Source organism: Anomaloglossus baeobatrachus, chromosome 1 (assembly GCF_048569485.1).
Source record: "Anomaloglossus baeobatrachus isolate aAnoBae1 chromosome 1, aAnoBae1.hap1, whole genome shotgun sequence".
NCBI lineage: Eukaryota > Metazoa > Chordata > Amphibia > Anura > Aromobatidae > Anomaloglossus > Anomaloglossus baeobatrachus.
In genome coordinates this window covers 957,219,259-957,243,986 of record NC_134353.1, presented here as the reverse complement: position 1 = coordinate 957,243,986, position 24,728 = coordinate 957,219,259, and the positions used below count along the sequence as shown (strand labels likewise).

The window sequence follows — 24,728 nt, the reverse complement described above, 5'->3', positions numbered from 1 at the left end:
CCCATATCCTCTCCTTATAGAAGCCCCCACAGCCCCTCCCCCTGCCCTGTGTAGCCCCCCATATCCCCTCCTTATAGAAGCCTCCACAGCCTCTCCCCCTGCCCTGTGTAGCCCCCCATATCCCCTCCTTATAGACGCCTCCCCACCCCTCCCCTGTGTAGCCCCCCATATCCCCCTCCTTATAGAAGCCTCCACAGCCCCTCCCCCTGCCCTGTGTAGCCCCCCATATCCCCCTCCTTATAGAAGCCTCCACAGCCTCTCCCCCTGCCCTGTGTAGCCCCCCATATCCTCTCCTTATAGAAGCCTCCACAGCCTCTCCCCTGCCCTGTGTAGCCCCCCATATCCCCTCCTTATAGAAGCCCCCACAGCCCCGTGCTGCAGCTTCAGGCCATTCCCTGTGAGATATACACGAGCTGCAGCCCCAAGAAATGACCGGAGGCAAAATCCAGTCTGAGAGGAAAGTTCTAGAACTAATGAGGAGCCGCTGAATCTTCTCCACCTCAGGGTCAGGATCCGTCCGCTCTGCCCCGCCCACAGCTCTGCCCCGCCCACAGCTCTGCCCCGCCCACAGCCCTGCCCCGCCCACAGCTCTGCCCCGCCCACAGCTCTGCACAGCCCGAGCCCCGCCCACCGCCCTGCCCCGCCCACAGCCCTGCCCCACCCACAGCTCTGCCCCGCCCACAGCTCTGTCCCGCCCACAGCTCTGCACAGCCCGAGCCCCGCCCACCGCCCTGCCCCGCCCACAGCCCTGCCCCACCCACAGCTCTGCCCCGCCCACAGCTCTGTCCCGCTCACAGCTCTGCACAGCCCGAGAACTGCCCCGCCCACAGCACTGCCCCGCCCACAGATCACCACGACACTGAGGAGGCCCCGCCCACAGCACTGCCCCGCCTTTTCCGGTGACGTCACTCCCCTCAGGAAGTCAGAGAGCGGAGTAGCCGGAGCCCTCAGCACAGGACGCCCCCGCTTCCTGCCCCGGGAAAGACGGAAACCTCCGCTACATCGGGACCGAGGAGAAGCAGCAGCGGCCTCATTGCTGCAGCTGTGAGTGTCCCCGGCTCCTCTGTGCAGGGGCAGCGCGGGCTGTAGAGACGGGGACTCCTCTGTGACCTGTGGGGGGAGCGCGGCCATCACTGAGGGGTCCCGGAGTGTGTGTGACCTGTGGGGGGCTATCACTGAGGGGTCCCGGAGTGTGTGTGACCTGTGGGGGGTCATCACTGAGGGGTCCCGGAGTGTGTGTGACCTGTGGGGGGAGCGCGGCCATCACTGAGGGGTCCCGGAGTGTGTGTGACCTGTGGGGGGAGCGCGGCCATCACTGAGGGGTCCCGGAGTGTGTGTGACCTGTGGGGGGTCATCACTGAGGGGTCCCGGAGTGTGTGTGACCTGTGGGGGGCCATCACTGAGGGGTCCCGGAGTGTGTGTGACCTGTGGGGGGTCATCACTGAGGGGTCCCGGAGTGTGTGTGACCTGTGGGGGGCCATCACTGAGGGGTCCCGGAGTGTGTGTGACCTGTGGGGGGCCATCACTGAGGGGTCCCGGAGTGTGTGTGACCTGTGGGGGGTAATCACTGAGGGGTCCCGGAGTGTGTGTGACCTGTGGGGGGCCATCACTGAGGGGTCCCGGAGTGTGTGTGACCTGTGGGGGGTCATCACTGAGGGGTCCCGGAGTGTGTGTGACCTGTGGGGGGTAATCACTGAGGGGTCCCGGAGTGTGTGTGACCTGTGGGGGGTAATCACTGAGGGGTCCCGGAGTGTGTGTGACCTGTGGGGGGTAATCACTGAGGGGTCCCGGAGTGTGTGTGACCTGTGGGGGGTAATCACTGAGGGGTCCCGGAGTGTGTGTGACCTGTGGGGGGTCATCACTGAGGGGTCCCGGAGTGTGTGTGACCTGTGGGGGGCCATCACTGAGGGGTCCCGGAGTGTGTGTGACCTGTGGGGGGCCATCACTGAGGGGTCCCGGAGTGTGTGTGACCTGTGGGGGGGGGTCATCACTGAGGGGTCCCGGAGTGTGTGTGACCTGTGGGGGGTAATCACTGAGGGGTCCCGGAGTGTGTGTGACCTGTGGGGGGCCATCACTGAGGGGTCCCGGAGTGTGTGTGACCTGTGGGGGGTCATCACTGAGGGGTCCCGGAGTGTGTGTGACCTGTGGGGGGTCATCACTGAGGGGTCCCGGGGTGTGTGTGACCTGTGGGGGGCCATCACTGAGGGGTCCCGGAGTGTGTGTGACCTGTGGGGGGCCATCACTGAGGGGTCCCGGAGTGTGTGTGACCTGTGGGGGGCCATCACTGAGGGGTCCCGGAGTGTGTGTGACCTGTGGGGGGCCATCACTGAGGGGTCCCGGAGTGTGTGTGACCTGTGGGGGGCTATCACTGAGGGGTCCCGGAGTGTGTGTGACCTGTGGGGGGTCATCACTGAGGGGTCCCGGAGTGTGTGTGACCTGTGGGGGGAGCGCGGCCATCACTGAGGGGTCCCGGAGTGTGTGTGACCTGTGGGGGGAGCGCGGCCATCACTGAGGGGTCCCGGAGTGTGTGTGACCTGTGGGGGGTCATCACTGAGGGGTCCCGGAGTGTGTGTGACCTGTGGGGGGCCATCACTGAGGGGTCCCGGAGTGTGTGTGACCTGTGGGGGGTCATCACTGAGGGGTCCCGGAGTGTGTGTGACCTGTGGGGGGCCATCACTGAGGGGTCCCGGAGTGTGTGTGACCTGTGGGGGGCCATCACTGAGGGGTCCCGGAGTGTGTGTGACCTGTGGGGGGTAATCACTGAGGGGTCCCGGAGTGTGTGTGACCTGTGGGGGGCCATCACTGAGGGGTCCCGGAGTGTGTGTGACCTGTGGGGGGTCATCACTGAGGGGTCCCGGAGTGTGTGTGACCTGTGGGGGGTAATCACTGAGGGGTCCCGGAGTGTGTGTGACCTGTGGGGGGTAATCACTGAGGGGTCCCGGAGTGTGTGTGACCTGTGGGGGGTAATCACTGAGGGGTCCCGGAGTGTGTGTGACCTGTGGGGGGTAATCACTGAGGGGTCCCGGAGTGTGTGTGACCTGTGGGGGGTCATCACTGAGGGGTCCCGGAGTGTGTGTGACCTGTGGGGGGCCATCACTGAGGGGTCCCGGAGTGTGTGTGACCTGTGGGGGGCCATCACTGAGGGGTCCCGGAGTGTGTGTGACCTGTGGGGGGGGGTCATCACTGAGGGGTCCCGGAGTGTGTGTGACCTGTGGGGGGTAATCACTGAGGGGTCCCGGAGTGTGTGTGACCTGTGGGGGGCCATCACTGAGGGGTCCCGGAGTGTGTGTGACCTGTGGGGGGTCATCACTGAGGGGTCCCGGAGTGTGTGTGACCTGTGGGGGGTCATCACTGAGGGGTCCCGGGGTGTGTGTGACCTGTGGGGGGCCATCACTGAGGGGTCCCGGAGTGTGTGTGACCTGTGGGGGGCCATCACTGAGGGGTCCCGGAGTGTGTGTGACCTGTGGGGGGCCATCACTGAGGGGTCCCGGAGTGTGTGTGACCTGTGGGGGGCCATCACTGAGGGGTCCCGGAGTGTGTGTGACCTGTGGGGGGCCATCACTGAGGGGTCCCGGAGTGTGTGTGACCTGTGGGGGGGCCATCACTGAGGGGTCCCGGAGTGTGTGTGACCTGTGGGGGGTCATCACTGAGGGGTCCCGGAGTGTGTGTGACCTGTGGGGGCCATCACTGAGGGGTCCCGGAGTGTGTGTGACCTGTGGGGGGTCATCACTGAGGGGTCCCGGAGTGTGTGTGACCTGTGGGGGGTCATCACTGAGGGGTCCCGGAGTGTGTGTGACCTGTGGGGGGCCATCACTGAGGGGTCCCGGAGTGTGTGTGTGACCTGTGGGGGGTAATCACTGAGGGGTCCCGGAGTGTGTGTGACCTGTGGGGGGCCATCACTGAGGGGTCCCGGAGTGTGTGTGACCTGTGGGGGGTCATCACTGAGGGGTCCCGGAGTGTGTGTGACCTGTGGGGGGTAATCACTGAGGGGTCCCGGAGTGTGTGTGACCTGTGGGGGGTAATCACTGAGGGGTCCCGGAGTGTGTGTGACCTGTGGGGGGTCATCACTGAGGGGTCCCGGAGTGTGTGTGACCTGTGGGGGGCCATCACTGAGGGGTCCCGGAGTGTGTGTGACCTGTGGGGGGGGGTCATCACTGAGGGGTCCCGGAGTGTGTGTGACCTGTGGGGGGCCATCACTGAGGGGTCCCGGAGTGTGTGTGACCTGTGGGGGGTCATCACTGAGGGGTCCCGGAGTGTGTGTGACCTGTGGGGGGTCATCACTGAGGGGTCCCGGGGTGTGTGTGACCTGTGGGGGGCCATCACTGAGGGGTCCCGGAGTGTGTGTGACCTGTGGGGGGCCATCACTGAGGGGTCCCGGAGTGTGTGTGACCTGTGGGGGGCCATCACTGAGGGGTCCCGGAGTGTGTGTGACCTGTGGGGGGCCATCACTGAGGGGTCCCGGAGTGTGTGTGACCTGTGGGGGGCCATCACTGAGGGGTCCCGGAGTGTGTGTGACCTGTGGGGGGGCCATCACTGAGGGGTCCCGGAGTGTGTGTGACCTGTGGGGGGTCATCACTGAGGGGTCCCGGAGTGTGTGTGACCTGTGGGGGGGTCATCACTGAGGGGTCCCGGAGTGTGTGTGACCTTTGGGGGGTCATCACTGAGGGGTCCCGGAGTGTGTGTGACCTGTGGGGGGTCATCACTGAGGGGTCCCGGAGTGTGTGTGGCCTGTGGGGGGTCATCACTGAGGGGTCCCGGAGTGTGTGTGGCCTGTGGGGGGGTCATCACTGAGGGGTCCCGGGGTGTGTGTGACCTGTGGGGGGCCATCACTGAGGGGTCCCGGAGTGTGTGTGACCTGTGGGGGGCCATCACTGAGGGGTCCCTGAGTGTGTGTGTGACCTGTGGGGGGCCATCACTGAGGGGTCCCGGAGTGTCTGTGACCTGTGGGGGGCCATCACTGAGGGGTCCCGGAGTGTGTGTGACCTGTGGGGGGGCCATCACTGAGGGGTCCCGGAGTGTGTGTGACCTGTGGGGGGGGTCATCACTGAGGGGTCCCGGAGAGTGTGTGACCTGTGTGGGGGGGGGGGGTCATCACTGAGGGGTCCCGGAGTGTGTGTGACCTGTGGGGGGCCATCACTGAGGGGTCCCGGAGTGTGTGTGACCTGTGGGGGGCCATCACTGAGGGGTCCCGGAGTGTGTGTGACCTGTGGGGGGGCCATCACTGAGGGGTCCCGGAGTGTGTGTGACCTGTGGGGGGGTCATCACTGAGGGGTCCCGGAGTGTGTGTGACCTGTGGGGGGGTCATCACTGAGGGGTCCCGGAGTGTGTGTGACCTGTGGGGGGGTCATCACTGAGGGGTCCCGGAGTGTGTGTGACCTGTGGGGGGGTCATCACTGAGGGGTCCCGGAGTGTATGTGACCTGTGGGGGGGTCATCACTGAGGGGTCCCGGAGTGTGTGAGACCTGTGGGGGGGTCATCACTGAGGGGTCCCGGAGTGTGTGTGACCTGTGGGGGGGGTCATCACTGAGGGGTCCCGGAGTGTGTGTGACCTGTGGGGGGGTCATCACTGAGGGGTCCCGGAGTGTGTGTGACCTGTGGGGGGGGGGGTCATCACTGAGGGGTCCCGGAGTGTGTGTGACCTGTGGGGGGAGCGGGTTCATCACTGAGGGGTCCCGGAGTGTGTGTGACCTGTGGGGGGAGCGCGGCCATCACTGAGGGGTCCCGGAGTGTGTGTGACCTGTGGGGGGGGGGGGGGGGGGTCATCACTGAGGGGTCCCGGAGTGTGTGTGTGACCTGTGGGGGGCAATCACTGAGGGGTCCTGGAGTGTGTGTGACCTGTGGGGGGGGGGTTCATCACTGAGGGGTCCCGGAGTGTGTGTGACCTGTGGGGGGAGCGCGGCCATCACTGAGGGGTCCCGGAGTGTGAGTGACCTGTGGGGGGTCATCACTGAGGGGTCCCGGAGTGTGTGTGACCTGTGGGGGGGGTCATCACTGAGGGGTCCCGGAGTGTGTGACACCTGTGGGGGGGGTCATCACTGAGGGGTCCCGGAGTGTGTGTGACCTGTGGGGGGGTCATCACTGAGGGGTCCCGGAGTGTGTGTGACCTGTGGGGGGGTCATCACTGAGGGGTCCCGGAGTGTGTGTGACCTGTGGGGGGGTCATCACTGAGGGGTCCCGGAGTGTGTGTGACCTGTGGGGGGGTCATCACTGAGGGGTCCCGGAGTGTGTGTGACCTGTGGGGGGGAGCGCGGCCATCACTGAGGGGTCCCGGAGTGTGTGAGACCTGTGGGGGGAGCGCGGCCATCACTGAGGGGTCCCGGAGTGTGTGTGACCTGTGGGGGCAATCACTGAGGGTGTGTGTGTGACCCCCGCACTACACGTGAAGGGAGGGGGGGGGAGTGAAACACTGCTTATGATTACAGGGGCTTCCACCCTTGTGTTGTGTGACTGATGTCTTGTAAATAGTTGATAATAAAAGCAATGGATTCCTGTGAAATAACGTGTTGCCCCCATCATCATCATCACTGCGCACACGCCGCCACTACCGCCCCCATCATCATCATCACTGCGCACACGCCGCCACTACCGCCCCCATCATCATCATCACTGCGCACACGCCGCCACTACCGCCCCCATCATCATCATCACTGCGCACACGCCGCCACTACCGCCCCCATCATCATCATCACTGCGCACACGCCGCCACTACCGCCCCCATCATCATCATCACTGCGCACACGCCGCCACTACCGCCCCCATCATCATCATCACTGCGCACACGCCGCCACTACCGCCCCCATCATCATCATCATCATCACTGCGCACACGCCGCCACTACCGCCCCCATCATCATCATCATCACTGCGCACACGCCGCCACTACCGCCGCCATCATCATCATCACTGCGCACACGCCGCCACTACCGCCCCCATCATCATCATCACTGCGCACACGCCGCCACTACCGCCCCCATCATCATCACTGCGCACACGCCGCCACTACCGCCTCCTTCATCATCATCACTGCGCACACGCCGCCACTACCGCCCCCTTCATCATCACTGCGCACATGCCGGCATTATCTCAGTGATGTCCCTGCTGACAGCGCGATTCACTTCAGTTTTTGCGTGGAGCTCACAGAGAGCGTCGGTGTTCTACTGCCACTCCTGTCAGCTTCTGATGTAGCAGAGCTGAAAACGTTGTGGGACTTCTGTGGATTACGTCGGACCTGGAGGAGTATTTGGGGGTTTAACACTAGAACTACTGAGGTAGTCATTTTGACTACTTTGCACTATGTATTTCTATATAGGTGTCACGAGTCCAGTAGTTCTAGTGTTAATAAAGTGGTGAAAGGGTTTTTTTTTTGTCTTTTATTCCAAATAAAGTATTTTTTCGGGTGAATGTGTTTATTTTCTTTAAGTTACAGGTTAATTATGGAAGGTATCTCTGGGAGACGTCTGCCATGATTAACCTTGGACTTAGTTGCAGCTATGGGGTGCCATTAACTCCTTATTACCTCGAATGCCACCGCACCAGGGCAATTCGGGATGAGCCGTGTAGAGTCCCGGAACTGTAGCATCTAATGGATGCGGCAATTCCGGGCGGCTGCTGGCTGATATTTTTAGGATGGGGGGGCTCCCCATAACGTGGTGCTCCCCATCCTGAGAATACCAGCCTTCAGCTGTGGCTTTATCTTGGCTGGTATCAAAATTAGGGGGCACTGCATGTCGTTATTTTTTTTAAATTTATTTATTGTACTGCACGACATAGACCTGCCCACCGGCGGCTGTGATTGGTTACAGTGAGACAGCTGTCACTCAGCGTGGTGGCGTGTCTGACTGCATACAGTCATAGGCGCCGGTGGGCGGGGGAAGCAGGGAATACGAGATGGAATAATGAGCGGCCGACATTTTCAAAAGAAGCTGCCAGAGCAGTGTGACAGCCGTGCAGCGCCGGTGATCGTCCATTCTGCTGGACGTGCTGAGCATGCTCAGTACAACGTGACGGAATCCGCCCACATAGACAATCATTAGACACCTTGGCGTATTCTAACGGAATCCGTCAAGGTGCGTTATTTTAACGACCCAAGAAACGCTACATGCAGCGTTACCTCCGCCTGACGCTGCGTCATCCAGTGGATGCAACACAGACACTTGCGTTATGGTGCGTCATCAATACAAGTCTATGGAGAATAGAGCAGTGCATTAACGGACTGCGCTATTCTCCATAGCGGCGGATTGCGCTGAGCTCAAGTGTGAAAGCGGCCTAAATCCTTTTAAAGCCGGACAATTTTAAGAGCAAGAATAAAGTATTGCAGTCGCCCGATCTCCTGCAGTCTCCTCCTCACATCGGGGTCAGACAGAGCCGGCAGAGAAGAGGGAAGACGACATCTGCACTTTATCATCTCAAATTATTTCCCTTTGTTATCTTTTGTGGTTTTCCTTTTTGTTTGATTTTCTTATCATCATCTCATCTTCTTTATAATATAAGATCTTCTGTCGTTTTCTTTTGATTTTTCCTGATTGACCCATAAATGATGAATAAGGACGAAGACAAAATTATGGAGAAGATATTAAACCTGAGTCTGGAGATAATCTTCCATCTTACTGGAGAGGTGAGAGGTTCTGATGTCATCACATTACATCAGTATCTATGGGAATAACAGAGGATATGACCGGGGAGGTGAGAGGCTGTGATGTCATCACATTACATCATTATCTATGGGAATAACAGAGGATATGACCGGGGAGGTGAGAGGCTGTGATGTCATCACATTACATCATTATCTATGGGAATAACAGAGGATATGACCGGGGAGGTGAGAGGCTCTGATGTCACCACATTACATCATTATCTATGGGAATAACAGAGGATATGACCGGGGAGGTGAGAGGTTCTGACGTCACCACATTACATCATTATCTATGGGGATAACAGAGGATATGACCGGGGAGGTGAGAGGCTCTGATGTCACCACATTACATCATTATCTATGGGGATAACAGGATATGACCGGGGAGGTGAGAGGTTCTGACGTCACCACATTACATCATTATCTATGGGAATAACAGAGGATATGACCGGGGAGGTGAGAGGCTCTGATGTCACCACATTACATCATTATCTATGGGAATAACAGAGGATATGACCGGGGAGGTGAGAGGCTCTGATGTCACCACATTACATCATTATCTATGGGAATAACAGAGGATATGACCGGGGAGGTGAGAGGTTCTGATGTCATCACATTACATCATTATCTATGGGGATAACAGAGGATATGACCGGGGAGGTGAGAGGCTCTGATGTCATCACATTACACCATTATCTATGGGAATAACAGAGGATATGACCGGGGAGGTGAGAGGTTCTGATATCATCACATTATATCATTATCTATGGGGATAACAGAGGATATGACCGGGGAGGTGAGAGGTTCTGATGTCATCACATTACATCATTATCTATGGGAATAACAGAGGATATGACCGGGGAGGTGAGAGGTTCTGATGTCATCACATTACATCATTATCTATGGGGATAACAGAGGATATGACCGGGGAGGTGAGAGGTTCTGATGTCATCACATTACATCATTATCTATGGGAATAACAGAGGATATGACCGGGGAGGTGAGAGGTTCTGATGTCATCACATTACATCATTATCTATGGGAATAACAGAGGATATGACCGGGGAGGTGAGAGGCTCTGATGTCACCACATTACATCATTATCTATGGGGATAACAGAGGATATGACCGGGGAGATGAGAGGTTTTGATGTCATCACATTACACCATTATCTATGGGAATAACAGAGGATATGACCGGGGAGGTGAGAGGCTCTGATGTCACCACATTACATCATTATCTATGGGGATAACAGAGGATATGACCGGGGAGGTGAGAGGTTCTGATGTCATCACATTACATCATTATCTATGGGGATAACAGAGGATATGACCGGGGAGGTGAGAGGCTCTGATGTCATCACATTACATCATTATCTATGGGGATAACAGAGGATATGACCGGGGAGGTGATGGACTCTGGAAATGTCTGTAGTGATATTATTAATGTCGCCACACTCAGGATTACACAGTAGTGAAGACCTCTAGTGATCGCTGTCAGGCCCCTGTGTCTGAAGGACGGGGAGGAACCCTGAGCCCAATCACGGGGCCTCCACCTCACCCCCGGATACATGAGGACATCAATGACCATAAGGTGTTATATTTCACCAACAAGATGCTGGAGCTGCTGACTGGAGAGGTGACACTGCTGGGAATGCTGGGACATTATACAGGACGGCACTGGAGGATTCTGGGTGATGACGGTATCATTGTGTTGTCAGGTTCCTATAAGGTGTCAGGACGTCACCGTCTATTTCTCCATGGAGGAGTGGGAGTATCTAGAAGGACACAAGGAGCGGTACAAGGAGGTGATGTTGGAGGAGCCCCAGCCCCGCACATCACCAGGTAATAGACAGGACTGAATACACCCGGCCTATAATTATCTGTATGTAATAATGATGTCTGTCCTGTCTGTCTCCTGCAGGTCTCTCCAGTACGAGGATGACCCCAGAGAGATGTCCCGTTCCTCCTCCTCTACAGGATCCTCAGGTAGATGGAGATCTCCCCTATGAGGTGTAGACGGCTGTGACCTCCTTGTGGTCAATACCTGATTGTTAATTTAGTGATAGGTGACACAGATTTGGGCCTTGAGTTGTGAGACAGCTGGTTAAAAGAGGGGAAAGGTACATCACACATGAGTAGTTAATACCACGATTGTGGTGGAAGGGGGAATAGGCGGGGTGTATGTAGGGTAGGTGCTAATGTTCCTGTAAGCTCTACTGAACAGACACCGGCATGTCCTACCCAAACACAGCTACCGGCTTCCGTTACTGGATGGCTGCTCCACTCCCTTTCTTTGGCAGCAGCACAGCGGTATAACTTATAGGTGAGGGCCAGAAGGAGTATGTGCTACAGTGGATGTCAAGCGCTGCGTCAAATTGCCTCTCCTCATCACACACAGTACAGTCTTCAGAGGTAGCACCCAAATTACTCTTGTTCCCTGGATGTTACAAGTCTCCAACCGCTCCATCACTGTGGGGAACCACAGATGAGCTCGTCTTCAGATCTGTTCACACATTCTCTCCCATGGGTAACAAAGGTCTGCTCCAAAGATTTCCAGACTCAAGAGGAAAAAAGCATCTGCATGGATACCCAAAATCTTTGTCAATTGGATCCGAATCTGGACAAAGAAGGGTCTGAGCAGGATCCAGACCCTCATCAAGAGACATTAACCCCCAGGGGTGGAGGAGACTCTGATACCAGAGGCGCAAGCGTATTGTACTATGGAGGCAGGAAAAGGAGGAGGGTGACTGGGTGAGGAGTAGGACAACCGAGAGGATGACGATAAGGTTGTAGATCCCACTTGTTGTGAATCCAGAGGCACGCAGCCAAGTAGCTCAGCAGAGGAGGAAGACGAGGAGATTATGTTGCTGCTTCTCGCACAAACACGTAGTGATGCAACTACGCCAAGCGCTTCATTCTCAGCTGCAACTCTGACTGTGGCCAGCAGCAGTCGTGGGTCTGCAGTTCGTAGGAAGGGTTGCCTAGCCTGGGCCTTTGTTGAGATCGCAAATAATGACCCAACTTTCATTATCTGCCAACTTTGTAAAAAAAAAAACCCCACAACTCAGTAGAGACATCTAAAGGGAAAACTTTTCTCCTTGCGGAGACCTGACAAAACAATCTGTCTGCCAGTGAGGATTCTTATAGCTGCAGAGCTCCTTTGGGGAATATGCAAATTGTCCCTTCAGGGAGGAAGGAGACGAGCTCTAGTGCAATCACCCCGAAACACCGTGTCTGCAAATTGAGGTTCTGATCTGGCATAAAGCCTAAAGGGCCTGTCACACACAGATACATCTTTGGCAGATCTGTGGTTGCAGTGAAATTGTGGACAATCAGTGCCAGGTTTGTGGCTGTGTACAAATGGAACAATATGTCCATGATTTCACTGCAACCACAGATCTGCCAAAGATTTATCTCTGTGTGTGACGGGGCCTTTAGTCATATAAAAAGGCCGGTTAAAGGGCCACTTTTGACTTTTAGGATTGCTGCTTCCATCAGTAGAGGCTGAAATTCCAATAATTTGACTACTACCTGAATGACTCTGCACATGCACGACCAACAGGAGTTATTCTGGGAATGTTACTGAGCTATAACGTGGCCTAGAGGGGCCTTGCAAACCACCGGCTTCCACTTCAACCGTGACTGCTGCTTCTTCCTCCTCCGTCACTGTGGCAAGTGTTCTCACACCAGTCTTCAGCCGCAGCACCTCCACTTGTTTTCCCACTACAGTCGGGGTGAGCGAGAGCCCGGGCTCCGGGGCTGCAATTTCACCATGACGTACCCAGTACATCATGGGTCGCTAAGGGGTTAATTACCTTGCAAAGTTTAGTCTCATCTGCAAATATTGAAATTCTACTCACTGCCCCCTACAAGGTCATTAACCTACGGAGGCTGTGATTGGCTGAGCAGCATTCGTTAGCCAATCACAGCCACTGTAATGTTTCAGCCATTGAAAATGGTGAAAAAATTGGAATCCAGCCATGATCAGTGCAGCTATAGCACTGATCATTGGCTGGAGCTGGGTGATCTATCTCACCCGCCCCTAGCTCTGATTGGAGAGACCAGCGTTGTGACCGATCTCTCCAATCACTGTGGATCTGGGGCTGTTGACCTGTAGGTGACTGCTCCTCTCAGCTTCATTCTGCCGTGGAAGCTGAGGAGAGCGATCCTTGCGCGTGCCCACCTCTCACCCTCCCCGATCTGTTGCCTCCTCAATCTCCTGTGATCCTGCTGCCTAGATCCATCCTGTAAGGTAGTTATCCCCAATCTTCCCTCTTCCATCCTCCGCCGCTCCTCCATCCGCTGCACTCTCTCCCAGCCGCCGCTACCCTTTTACATCCACCTCCACCCATCTGCTGCTCCCCTTCATCTGCTGCTGCCCCCCCCCATCTGCTGCCTCATTGATCTGCCTCCATCTCTCCTGTGATCCTGCTGCTGTTCTGATCCATCCCGTAAGTATTGTTCGTGGCTCTTTTCTAACTATCCCACCTCCCACTCCTTCTCCACCCCCGCCTGCTTGCCGCCAAGCGCTGGTCAGCTTCGTGATTGGCTGATCAGGTAAGTAATTGCTCGAGTTTTTGCCTTTTGTTTTTCTTTTGTGAAGAAGTCATCAGCACAGAGTCATGCGTATAGCTTCATTACAGGGTATTATAGCTCACTGCTAACGTGTCAGGGCATCCATGTGATCCAATCTAATAACAAAAAAGTAATACATAGGATCCTATACCCAGTATGATGATCCACTGAACCGTGCACTATAAATCCCTGTATAGATATAGATATGGGCAAGGAGTGCAAGAATATGCCAAAAAGAACAGAAATATACATGTGCTGGGCTAAGAGAAGGGGGTGGAGGACTTGGATAAATGATCTGTGCGGCAAAGCATAAAGCAGGCCTGATGAGCCTGATATAGGTACTGCAAAAGAATATTAGAGTGAAAGGGAAACTGTCAGCAAGCCCTAAATAAATGCTCTGTGCAGCGCTCTGCAATAGAGCATGAAGCAGAGCCAATGTACCAGACGTGGCACTGCAGAGGGGTATCAGAGTAGGAGGAAAGCCCCACGCTTATTGCAGCGATACATGGGGCTTCCCTGATACTCCCTCTACAGTGCCACATCTTATATATTGGCTCTGCATCATGCTCTGTTGCACAGCGCTGGTATATTGGCCCTGCTTCATGCTGTGTTGCACAGCGCTGCACAGAGCATTTACTTATGGCTTGCTGATGGTTTCCCTTTTAGTACAGAGATATTACACACAGGGATGACACAACACAGGGCAGTTTATGTGGTGGTACAGGCAGACATCTGCACATTATTATACTCGCCTGCTCCTGTGCTGTGAGAGATGTTTGTGGCTTCTGCCTCCACTTCCTGTGGCTCCTGCTGGCTGTGATCAGTTCCTCTCCTCTATTTCTCTCTGGTGCTTTTGCTCTCCCTTCTTGTTTTCTTAGCTCAGCTCTCTGTTTCCTCAGCTTCTTCTGCTCTGTTGTCTTCTTGTCAGGTCTGTACTTCTTCTCCTGCTTTGTTTAGCTTTCTAATCTCTTTTCACTCTCCCGCAGCTGTACTGAACAAGCTCCGCCCCCTCTCCTGATTGGTTGTTCTCCTCCTCGTAGCTCTCACAGCTCTCTGACTGGTAGAAGATGCTGCCTGGCCATTTCCCCCCTCTACAGCAGAAGCAGCGCTGTGCAGTGTGGGTGAGTCGCATCTCTGTGTTGGCACCTGCAGCTATTCACACAGTGCGGCCCCCCTTCATTAATCAGCTACTTGGTGATGTCCCTGGGCAGCCCGCCTGTGTTGGAAATGATGGAGAGTGAAAGTACACAGTCACACACCGCGGGCAGCCGCTCCGGGCCCGTTTAGGTCACGGGCCCCATAGCAGCCGCGTGGTCTGCCTGTATTGACGGTACGCCACTGAACGTAGTCCTTCAGTATAGGAATTGCAGCGTTCAGCATTGAACGCGCTGTGCGCGGTTTAAAGGGGTCAGCAGACAACAAGATGAGGCTGCCGCCCCAGCACTGTGGTCCCTGGGATTCTGCCCAGAGGCCGTAGAAAAAAATCATTGTGGGCTGCATACAGCCTGCGGGTTGGAGGTTCCCCACCCTAAAATTAAGGTCTGGAGACTGGTTAAGCCACTCCATGATCTTAATGTGCTTCTTTTTGAGCCACTCTTTTTGTTGCTGTGGCTGTATGTTTTAGGTCATTGTTGTACTGGAAGACCCAGCCATGAGCTATTTTTAATTTCCTGGTGGAGGGAAGGAGGTTGTCACTCAGGATTTTATGGTACATGGCTCCATCCATTGTCCCATTGATGCAGTGAAGTAGTCCTGTGCACTTAGTAGAGAAACACCTCCAAAACATGTTTCCACCAACATGCTTGACAGTGGGGACGGTGTACTTTGGGTCATGGGCAGCATTTCTCTTCCTCAAAACACGGCGAGTTCAGTTAAGGCCAAAGAGCTTGATTTTTGTCTCTTCTGACCCCAGCACCTTTTCTAAATCACTCTCAGAATCATCCAGGTGTTCATTGGCAAACTTCAGATGGGGCCGGCTGCACATGGGCCTTCAGACGGGTCAGCTGCACATGTGCTTCCTTGAGCAGTGGGACTTTGCCGACGCTGAAGGATTTTAAGCTATTATGGCGTAATGTGTTACCAATGGTTTTCTTGGTGACTGTGGTCCCAGCTGCCTTGAGATCAGTAACAAGTTCCCCCATGTAGTTTTAGGCTGATCTCTCACCTTCTTCACGATCCTGGATACCCCACGAGGTGAGATTTTGCATGGAGCCCCAGATCGATGTCAATTGACACTCATTTTGTATTTCTTCCATTCTCTTACTATTGCACCAAGTTGTCTCCTTCTCACCCAGCGTCTTACTTATGGTTTTGTCGCCCATTCCAGCCTTGTGCAGGGCTATGATCTTGTCCCTGACATTCTTAGAAAGTTCTTTGGTCTCCCATGTTGTAGAGGTTAGTCTGACTGATTAACTGAGTTTGTGGAGAGGAGTCTTTTATACAGGGGACAATTTAAGACAGCTGTCTATAATGCAGGTAACAAGTTGATTAGGAGCTTCTTAGTGTCTGTAGGAGCCAGAAATGTTAATGGTTGGTAGGGGATCAAATACTTAGGGTATGTGCGCACTCTGCGTTCTGTCAAGTGCAGAAAAAAATGCACCCTCTGGCAGACTGGATAACTATAAACACTGCGTTTGACAAAAAAATGCATCCAAAACGCATGTATTTTGGATGCGTTTTGAATGCATTTTGGATGCATTTTTGACAGTGCGGTCCCACTCGGCTCTGCTACATCCCCATAGAGCATGGCTGGCTGCGAGACAGAGCCGCGCGATCAAAATGAACATGGATGAACTTCACCCAACTTCATTGTCATCGTGCGGCTCTGTCTGTGTGCTGCGGCCTGATTTACGGTCACTGGTGAAGGACTCACCGGTGACCGCAAATTCCCCTGAGTGACTGAAGTGAGCCACGGGATTAGTGGTGCCGTCACTCAGGTTACCCGCAGCCAGCTGGAGTCCTCCACCCGAGACCGCAAATCACATGAGTGAGGGCATCGCTGATCACGAGGCTCACTTTAGTCACTCGGGCGACTTGCTGTCACTGATAGCGCGACTCACTTCAGTTGCTCCGTGGAGCTGACAGAGAGCGGTCAGGGTCTTTGGCCGCTCCCTGTCAGCTTCCGATGTAGCAGAGCTGAAAGCGTCGTGGGACATCGTGGATTACATCGAACCTGGATGGGTGTTTGGTGGGTAATAAAGTGGTGAAAGAGGGTTGGTTTTTTTTGTCTTTTGTTGTTTTTGTCTTTTATTCCAAATAAAGGAATTTTCTGTGTTTTGTGTTTATTTTCTTTAATGTACAGATTAATCATTGGGGGAGTCTCATAGACGCCTGCCATTATTAACCTATGACTTATTGGCAGCTCTGGTCTGCCATTAACTCCTTATTACCCCATTGTCACCCCACCAGGGCAATTCGGGATGAGCCGGGTAGAGTCCTAGGACTGTCGCATCTAATGGATGCGGCAATTTCAGGCGGCTGCTGGCTGATATTTTTAGGTTGCGGGGCTCCCCATAACATGGAGCTCCCCATCCAGAGAATACCAGCCTTCAGCCGTGGAGCTCTATCTTGGCTGGTATCAAAATTGGGGGGGGGGGAACCGCACACCCTTTTTGTTTTAATTATTTATTTTACTGCACTACATAGACCCGCCCACCGGCGGCTGTGATTGGTTGCAGTGAGAGAGCTGTCACTCAGCGTGGCGACGTGTCTGACTGCAACCAATCATAAGCGCCGGTGGGCGGGGGAAGCAGTGAATACGAGATGAAATAATGAGCAGTCGGCATTTTCAAAAGCAGGAGAAGCCGCCGGAGCAGTGTGACAGCTGTGCAGCGCCAGTGATCGGTGAGTATGAGAGAGTTCGGAGAGACCGACACCGACAGAGAGAGACCAATAGAGAGAGACTGAAAGACCTGCATTCGGTTTGTCAAAAAAGCATGCAGAACGCAGGAATAATGCATTACAAGCGCAGATTGGTTGTGTTTTGACACAGCTCATTGATTTCAATGGGTGGAAAATGCGACCAAAACACACAAAAGAAGTGACATGCTGCTTTTTTAAACGCATCGATTTTGTGAAATATTTGGTATCCAAAATGCTGCCTAAAAAAGCAACGTGCGCATGGAATTTGCTGACTTCTCATAGACTTTGCTGGGGAAGCACAACGCATGCATTTTTACAATGACACACAATGATTTTTCCCCGAGCAAAAGGGCGCGAAAGTGAAGCCTCGCCCCGCTGGGAACAGTGCAGCGCTGCAAAAAGCAAGGAGAGTGCCCTGAAAAGACCAGGGGGGGGGGGGGGGGTGGGCGAAGACCCTGCCTCATGTGACTGAGCAGTTTTAAACGCAGCCAAAACGCAGGAAAAAAATGCAACGTGCGCACATAGCCTTATTTCTCTCTGCAAAATGCAAATAATTTTATATAATTTATACAATGTGATTTTCTGGATTTTATTTTGGATATTCTGTCTCTCAATGGTAAAATTAACCTACCCCTAAAATTATAGACAGTTCATGTCTTACAAACTTACACAATCAGCAAGGGGTCAAATACTTATTTCCCCTTATTCTCTTCAGTTGTTTTTTGTATTTTTTTTTTTCCTTTTAGTTGATTTTCTTATCTCATCCTCTGTATAATAAAGGCTCAATTTTCTGTTGTTTTCTTTTCATTTTTCCTGATTGACCCAAAAAAGATGATTAAGGACAAAGATAACATTATGGAGAAGATATTACACCTGAGTCTGGAGATAATCTTTCATCTTACTGGAGAGGTGAGAGGCTCTGATGTCATCACATTACATCATTATGGGAATAACAGAGGATATGACCGGGGAGGTGAGAGGCTGTGATGTCATCATATTACATCATTATCTATGGGAATAACAGAGGATATGACCGGGGAGGTGAGAGGCTCTGATGTCATCACATTACATCATTATGGGAATAACAGAGGATATGACTAAGGAGGTGAGAGGCTCTGATGTCATCACATTACATCATTATCTATGGGAATAACAGAGGACATGACCGGGGAGGTGAGAGGCTCTGATATCATCACATTACATCATTATCTATGGGGATAACAGAGGATATGACCGGGGAGGTGAGAGGTTCTGATGTCATCACATTACATCATTATCTATGGGAATAACAGAGGACATGACCGGGGAGGTGAGAGGCTCTGATATCATCACATTACATCATTATCTATGGGGATAATAGAGGATATGACCGGGGAGGTGAGAGGCTGTGACGTCATCACATTACATCATTATCTATGGGAATAACAGAGGATATGACCGGGGAGGTGAGAGGCTCTGATGTCACCACATTACATCATTATCTATGGGGATAACAGAGGATATGACCGGGGAGGTGAGAGGCTGTGATGTCATCACATTACATCATTATCTATGGGAATAACAGAGGATATGACCGGGGAGGTGAGCGGTTCTGATCTCATCACATTACATCATTATCTATGGGGATAACAGAGGATATGACCGGGGAGGTGAGAGGCTCTGATGTCACCACATTACATCATTATCTATGGGAGTAACAGAGGATATGACCGGGGGGTGATGGACTCTGGAATTGTCTGTAGTGATATTATTAATGTCTCCACACTCAGGATTACACAGTAGTGAAGACCTCTAGTGATCGCTGTCAGGCCCCTGTGATTGAAGGACGGGGAGGAACCCTGAGCCCAATCCCGGGGCCTCCACCTCACCCCCGGATACATGAGGACATCAATGACCAGAAGATCCTGGAACTCGCCAACAAGATGCTTGAGCTGCTGACTGGAGAGGTGACACTGCCGGGAATGCTGGGACATTATACAGGACGGCACTGGAGGATTCTGGGTGATGACGGTATCATTGTGTTGTCAGATTCCAATAAGGTGTCAGGACGTCACCGTCTATTTCTCCATGGAGGAGTGGGAGTATCTAGAAGGACGCAAGGAGCGGTACAAGGAGGTGATGATGGAGGAGCCCCAGCCCCGCACATCACCAGGTAATAGACAGGACTGAATACACCCGGCCTATAATTATCTGTATGTAATAATGATGTCCGTCCTGTCTGTGTCTCCTGCAGGTCTCTCCAGTACGAGGACGACCCCAGAGAGATGTCCCGCTCCTCCTCCACGGGATCCTCAGGTAGATGGAGATCTCCCCTATGAGGTGTAGACGGCTGTGACCTCCTTGTGTTCAGTCTTGTTTTCTCCTCCAGTATTAGATGTTTTATACTTGTGTAATGAGAGCGGTGGAGACGGCAGGATCACAGCTGACCACAGACCTCACATGTCCGGATCTTATCTCCATTATTCCCGGGGACTTTTACAATATTTTGTTTTGCAGTTTTTGGATCCGGATAAAGATCTGAACAATATTAATTCTCCAGAGAGAAATGTGAGGGGCGATCAGCGGAGTAAAGAGGAGATTCCTACAGATCACCGCCCCGGTGAGTACAGACCACCCAATAACGCACACAAGTCACACATTCCTATATTTCTGCTCTGTGCTGTGTCAGTTTCTCCAGCGGTATATTAACCCTTCATGTAAAATGCACATGAAATGTGAATGGATCTGTGATCCTGGTGCAGGTGATAACACGGGATGTGCAGTTATGTTATAGAGGAGAAATACAGCTGGACATGAATTCTTCCGATGTGAGCGAGGACGAGCTCCAGCTCTCTCCTATTATCCGCTGTCAGGGCTGATGAGGGGCTTCTCCAGTTTAGGGACTAAAGGCCCCTTTACACGCTACGATTTATCTGACGATATGTCGCCGAGGTCACGATTTTCGTGACGCACTTCCGTTGTCGTTAGCGACGTCGTTGCATGTGACACCTACGAGCGACTCTGAACGATCTTAAAAGGTGCGAAAATCGTTAATCGTTGACACGTCGTTCAGTTTCAAAGTATTTGTCGTTTGTAGCGCAGCAGACATATTGCTACGTTTGATACCCTGCCAACAACGAACAAAATCGTTTGTGCATTCATCATCAGCAACGCAGGCGTATCGTTACGAGCAATGCTCCACGCCTCCTCCACTCTCGTGGTTCCAACTGCATTCTGATTTGGCAGCCATGGTTGATGCTATGGTCAATTATACACCTCTGTCGTTGCCAGAATCGTTGGGAGGAATGCTGTGTGACCGTGTCCACACGACCGCCTTGGTTAAACAATATATCGCTGAGCGATGTAGCGTCGTTTGTGAGATGTGTACGTGTGACCGCTACAAAACGACCTATGAGCGATCTCGGCAAATCGTAACTACGATCTGGGCGTGTCAAAATCGCTAACGAGATCGCTAGCGATATCGTTGTGTGTAAAGCTGCCTTAAGAATCCATTATCCCCTATGACACTCAAGTCAGTGTGTGACAGATACAGAACATGGAGGCATAAACCCAAATAACAGGAGCGGATGGAGATTACTGCTCTGAGGGTTGGTAATGCTGCTCACCAGGGAGGAGGAAGAGACAGAGATGGCAGAGCGTTATTATCACATAACAAATATCATGGTTATATGAAAGACAAGCGTCACCTCTTATATATAACCCATTGAGTGCTGATAGGATGTCCGGGGTCCAGCAATTTAATCTTGATATTTGGAGGTGGGATTCTTGAGCGATTCTTCTACTGACGTCATTTCATCAGTGAATGTGCAGGATACGAGTTTAAAAATTGGAAAAAGAATAAATTATTCCTATATTATGATTTTCTTCTAGAAGAGAAATGTACAGATTTTCTTTTTAATCATAAAATGTATCAAATCTCTCCTTGGTTGCTCATTTCTGTTGCTGACTCCTCCATCTTATAGAGAATTTATGGAGGGAAAGGGGCTGCAGAGCGGTATTCTGTAAGAATTGATTGCTCCTGCACTGGCTCGCCTCCTCTTTTTAGCAGCATCCGTAACTGATAAAAATAAACTATTAACTTTGATAGTATTCTTACTTGACAGCATTTCTTTCCCACACCTGCCAAAAACATATGCGGATCATCCCGCTCTGCAGCCCCTTTCCTTCCATGATCAGTTCCCTGCCTTGGGCGGTCGGAGCCGGCGGTCGGTGCAGCGGCTTCTGGAGGATTTTCCTGGGCAGTTTCCAGTGTTGTACCTGCTAGCACAACTTGTGGGGTGAGTGCTGTAGACAATGTTTTGGTTGCTGTGCTCGGCCGATTCACACATGGAGCCCTGTCCTCTTTTTTTTTTTAAATATATTTTCTATTAATTTTAATAAAACATTACATAGAAAAAACAACTTGAAAATAGAAATTCAGCGTAAGATAGTGAAATCTGTTGTCCTCGTTATTTTTAGACAAGTGTCAGTGACTTTACTTCTTCAGCACAGCTTACAGTTTATACACAGATCATTGCGCATCAAGCGTTACATTTCAGGATATACCTATGGGCCAGTCCCTTGTATTCCTTTCAGTTCTTCCCCACCAACCCCCCCTCATTCTCCCACTTCCAAACCTCCCAAGGTGCCTCGTAATTTTTCCGTATGGTACCAGACTGTGTCAAGGAAAGGTCTCCTCATTTGTGCCATCTCCTCTGGACTATAATATGCTATTATGAAGGTCTTCCATTTTTTAAAGTATTTACCAATTCTCTCTTTTTCCCTCTCTGCATCCAGCCCCTCCAAAGCCAGTAGATGTTTCATGTGAATCATAATATTATTTAAAGAGGGGATGTTAGGAGAGAGACAATTTTTAAGTATCACCCTTTTAGCTGATAGAATAACATGCAGCAATGCGGGTGGGTATTCCAAACTTTCCCCCTCATCATTCTTCTCCCATTTATGGAATAAGACCAAAGTGGGTGTCAGGCGGATTGTCAATTTCCAAATTTCAAAAACACATTTTGTGATTCGAGTCCAAAGGGGTTGGAGATGTGAACAGAACCACAACCCATGGAATAGGTCCGTCGCTTCATCTTTGCACCTAGGACAATGTGTAATTCTGTCTGGTTTCGCTTTTGTCTGGGGGAGATTGAACGCATATTTCTTTGTCGCTCCTAATTGGGAGACCCAGACAATTGGGTGTATAGCTACTGCCTCCGGAGGCCACACAAAGTACTACACTTAAAAGTGTAAGGCCCCTCCCCTTCTGGCTATACACCCCCCCGTGGGATCACGGGCTCCTCAGTTTTATGCTTTGTGCGAAGGAGGCCAGACATCCACGCATAGCTCCACTGTTTAGTCAGCAGCAGCTGCTGACTATGTCGGATGGAAGAAAAGAGGGCCCATACTAGGGCCCCCAGCATGCTCCCTTCTCACCCCACTTTCTGTCGGCGGTGTTTGTTAAGGTTGAGGTACCCATTGCGGGTACGGAGGCTGGAGCCCACATGCTGATTCCTTCCCCATCCCCATTAGGGCTCTGGGTGAAGTGGGACTTTACCGGTCTCCGGGCACTGAGGCCGTGCTCCATCCACAGCCCCTGGAGGATCTGCTGGATACGGAGCGGAGTTTTCTCAGGGACAGGACCCTGCTCCATCAAGGTACTCCGTGTCCCCGTGCTTATCGCACGCACACTGCAGCATTGCTGGGTGTGTTAGTGCGCCGGGGTAAACAGCGCTGCTGCGCTGGTGCCGTTACTCACTACAGCTCTGCTGAGTGAGGTGACTTTGTACGATCGGCCGATCCGGCCGCTGGGGTCAGTGTTTACTGGTCGCGGCTGGGATTTGTGGTGCGCCGGGGACTTCCGCGCTGGCCGTGCATATATGACGGCCGCGCTAGATTACTACAGTCCCCGGCTTTTGCGGCCTAGTTCGTATCGTTCCCGCCCCCGGACCTGCCAGTCAGGAGGAGGGCGGGACGCTGTACAGTCCAGCAGCGTTAAGAGCTGGAGTCTGTTTTACATACTCCAGCCCTCACACTAGGCACAGGGGGACGCAGTTTCCCGCTCTTTTGTTTGGGACGCCCACGGTCCGCCCCTCTTCACAGGACGCCGGCAGCCATTCCTGCCTGCACGCTGAACTGCGGAGGGGAGGCTGGGAGACCCAGACAAGGGATTCTACGACCTCACACCCGCTTTTCAGCGGGCGGTAAGCAGCCCTCAAGGGCTCTCCCCCACTTGTGCCATAGTGTACTTTGTATTTTGTGCTGGCAATACTTTGCACTGTACAGTCGCTGGTGGTTTTCTGCTATATACCCTCCTTAGATTTCTCAAGGAGATAACAGCATGTCGTCCGCAAAAAGCAAAAGTGCCAAGGCACGGACTTTATATGCTGCTTGTACCGCATGTGGGGCTACTCTACCGGCAGGTTCCACTGACCCCCATTGTGTGCAGTGCTCGGCCCCTGTGGCAATTGCTCAGCCGGGGCCGCTGCTAGAGGTGACCCAGGGAGAACCACCTGTAAATGCTGTCCAGGTGACAGGGACGGAGTTTGCAGCTTTTGCTGACAGATTGTCTATGACTATGTCTAAAATTCTTGAAACATTGCAGTCTAGACCAGTAACTCAGACCATGGGCACTGTTGATCCATTGCCCCCTGGTCCCCCTCAGCTGGACCACTTCCTAGCTCCGGGGGTGTCACATGCACCCCAGGGTGACGGCTCTGACTCGGACGACAGTCCCAGACAACCTAAGCGGGCTCGCTATGAGCGACCCTCAACTTCATCACACTGGTCAGGGTCCCAGCGGGACGACTCTCTGTGTGATGAGGCGGATGTAACTGATCAGGAGTCTGATGCTGGGGCCGCTCTCAATCTAGATACCCCGGATGGTGACGCCATAGTGAATGATCTTATAGCGTCCATCAATAGGATGTTAGATATTTCTCCACCAGCTCCTCTTGCGGAGGAGGCAGCTTCACAGCAGGAGAAATTCCATTTCAGGTATCCCAAGCGTAAATTAAGCACGTTTCTGGACCACTCTGACTTTAGAGACGCAATCCAGAAACACCACGCTTATCCAGATAAGCGTTTTTCCAAACGGCTTAAAGATGCACGCTATCCTTTTCCCCCTGACGTGGTCAAGGGCTGGACACAGTGTCCCAAGGTGGACCCTCCAATCTCCAGGCTTGCAGCCAGATCTCTAGTTGCAGTGGAAGATGGGGCGGCACTTAAAGATGCCACTGACAGACAGATGGAGCTCTGGTTAAAATCCATCTATGAAGCTATTGGAGCGTCGTTGGCGCCAGCATTCGCAGCCGTATGGGCACTCCAAGCTATTTCAGCTGGGCTTACACAGGTCGACACGGTCACACGTACATCTGCTCCGCAGGTGGCACCCTTGACCTCTCAAATGTCTGCATTCGCGTCTTACGCGATTAATGCTGTCCTAGACTCTACGAGCCGTACGGCGGTGGCGTTAGCCAACTCTGTGGTTTTACGCAGAGCCCTGTGGTTGAGAGAATGGAAGGCAGATTCTTCTTCCAAGAAGTGCTTAACCAGTTTGCCTTTTTCTCGTGACCGATTGTTTGGTGAGCGTTTGGATGAAATCATTAAACACTCCAAGGGTAAGGATTCATCCTTACCTCAGCCCAGACAAAACAAACCTCAACAGAGGAGGGGACA

At 53.0% G+C, this 24,728-nt stretch overlaps 2 protein-coding genes across 3 annotated transcripts in view; both read left to right on the top strand.

Moving 5' to 3' along the window:
• The window catches only part of LOC142257625 (uncharacterized), a 481,515-nt gene that overhangs the window by 414,611 nt on the left and 42,176 nt on the right, over nucleotides 1-24,728 (top strand). For both annotated transcript variants that reach the window (XM_075329773.1, XM_075329766.1), the window contains exons 9-13: nucleotides 17,910-17,978; nucleotides 18,839-19,015; nucleotides 19,098-19,221; nucleotides 19,303-19,364; nucleotides 19,566-19,668. In XM_075329773.1, coding sequence (XP_075185888.1) covers nucleotides 17,910-17,978; nucleotides 18,839-19,015; nucleotides 19,098-19,221; nucleotides 19,303-19,364; nucleotides 19,566-19,668 — 535 coding nt within the window. The remainder of the gene's footprint in view (nucleotides 1-17,909; nucleotides 17,979-18,838; nucleotides 19,016-19,097; nucleotides 19,222-19,302; nucleotides 19,365-19,565; nucleotides 19,669-24,728) is intronic.
• On the top strand, nucleotides 910-14,269 carry LOC142257698 (gastrula zinc finger protein XlCGF66.1-like). The gene is made up of 6 exons (XM_075329835.1): nucleotides 910-1,044; nucleotides 8,545-8,613; nucleotides 10,093-10,269; nucleotides 10,352-10,475; nucleotides 10,555-10,619; nucleotides 14,195-14,269. The coding sequence occupies exons 2-6, from the start codon at nucleotides 8,560-8,562 to the stop codon at nucleotides 14,201-14,203; spliced, it is 429 nt and encodes a 142-aa protein (XP_075185950.1). The 5' UTR covers nucleotides 910-1,044; nucleotides 8,545-8,559; the 3' UTR covers nucleotides 14,204-14,269.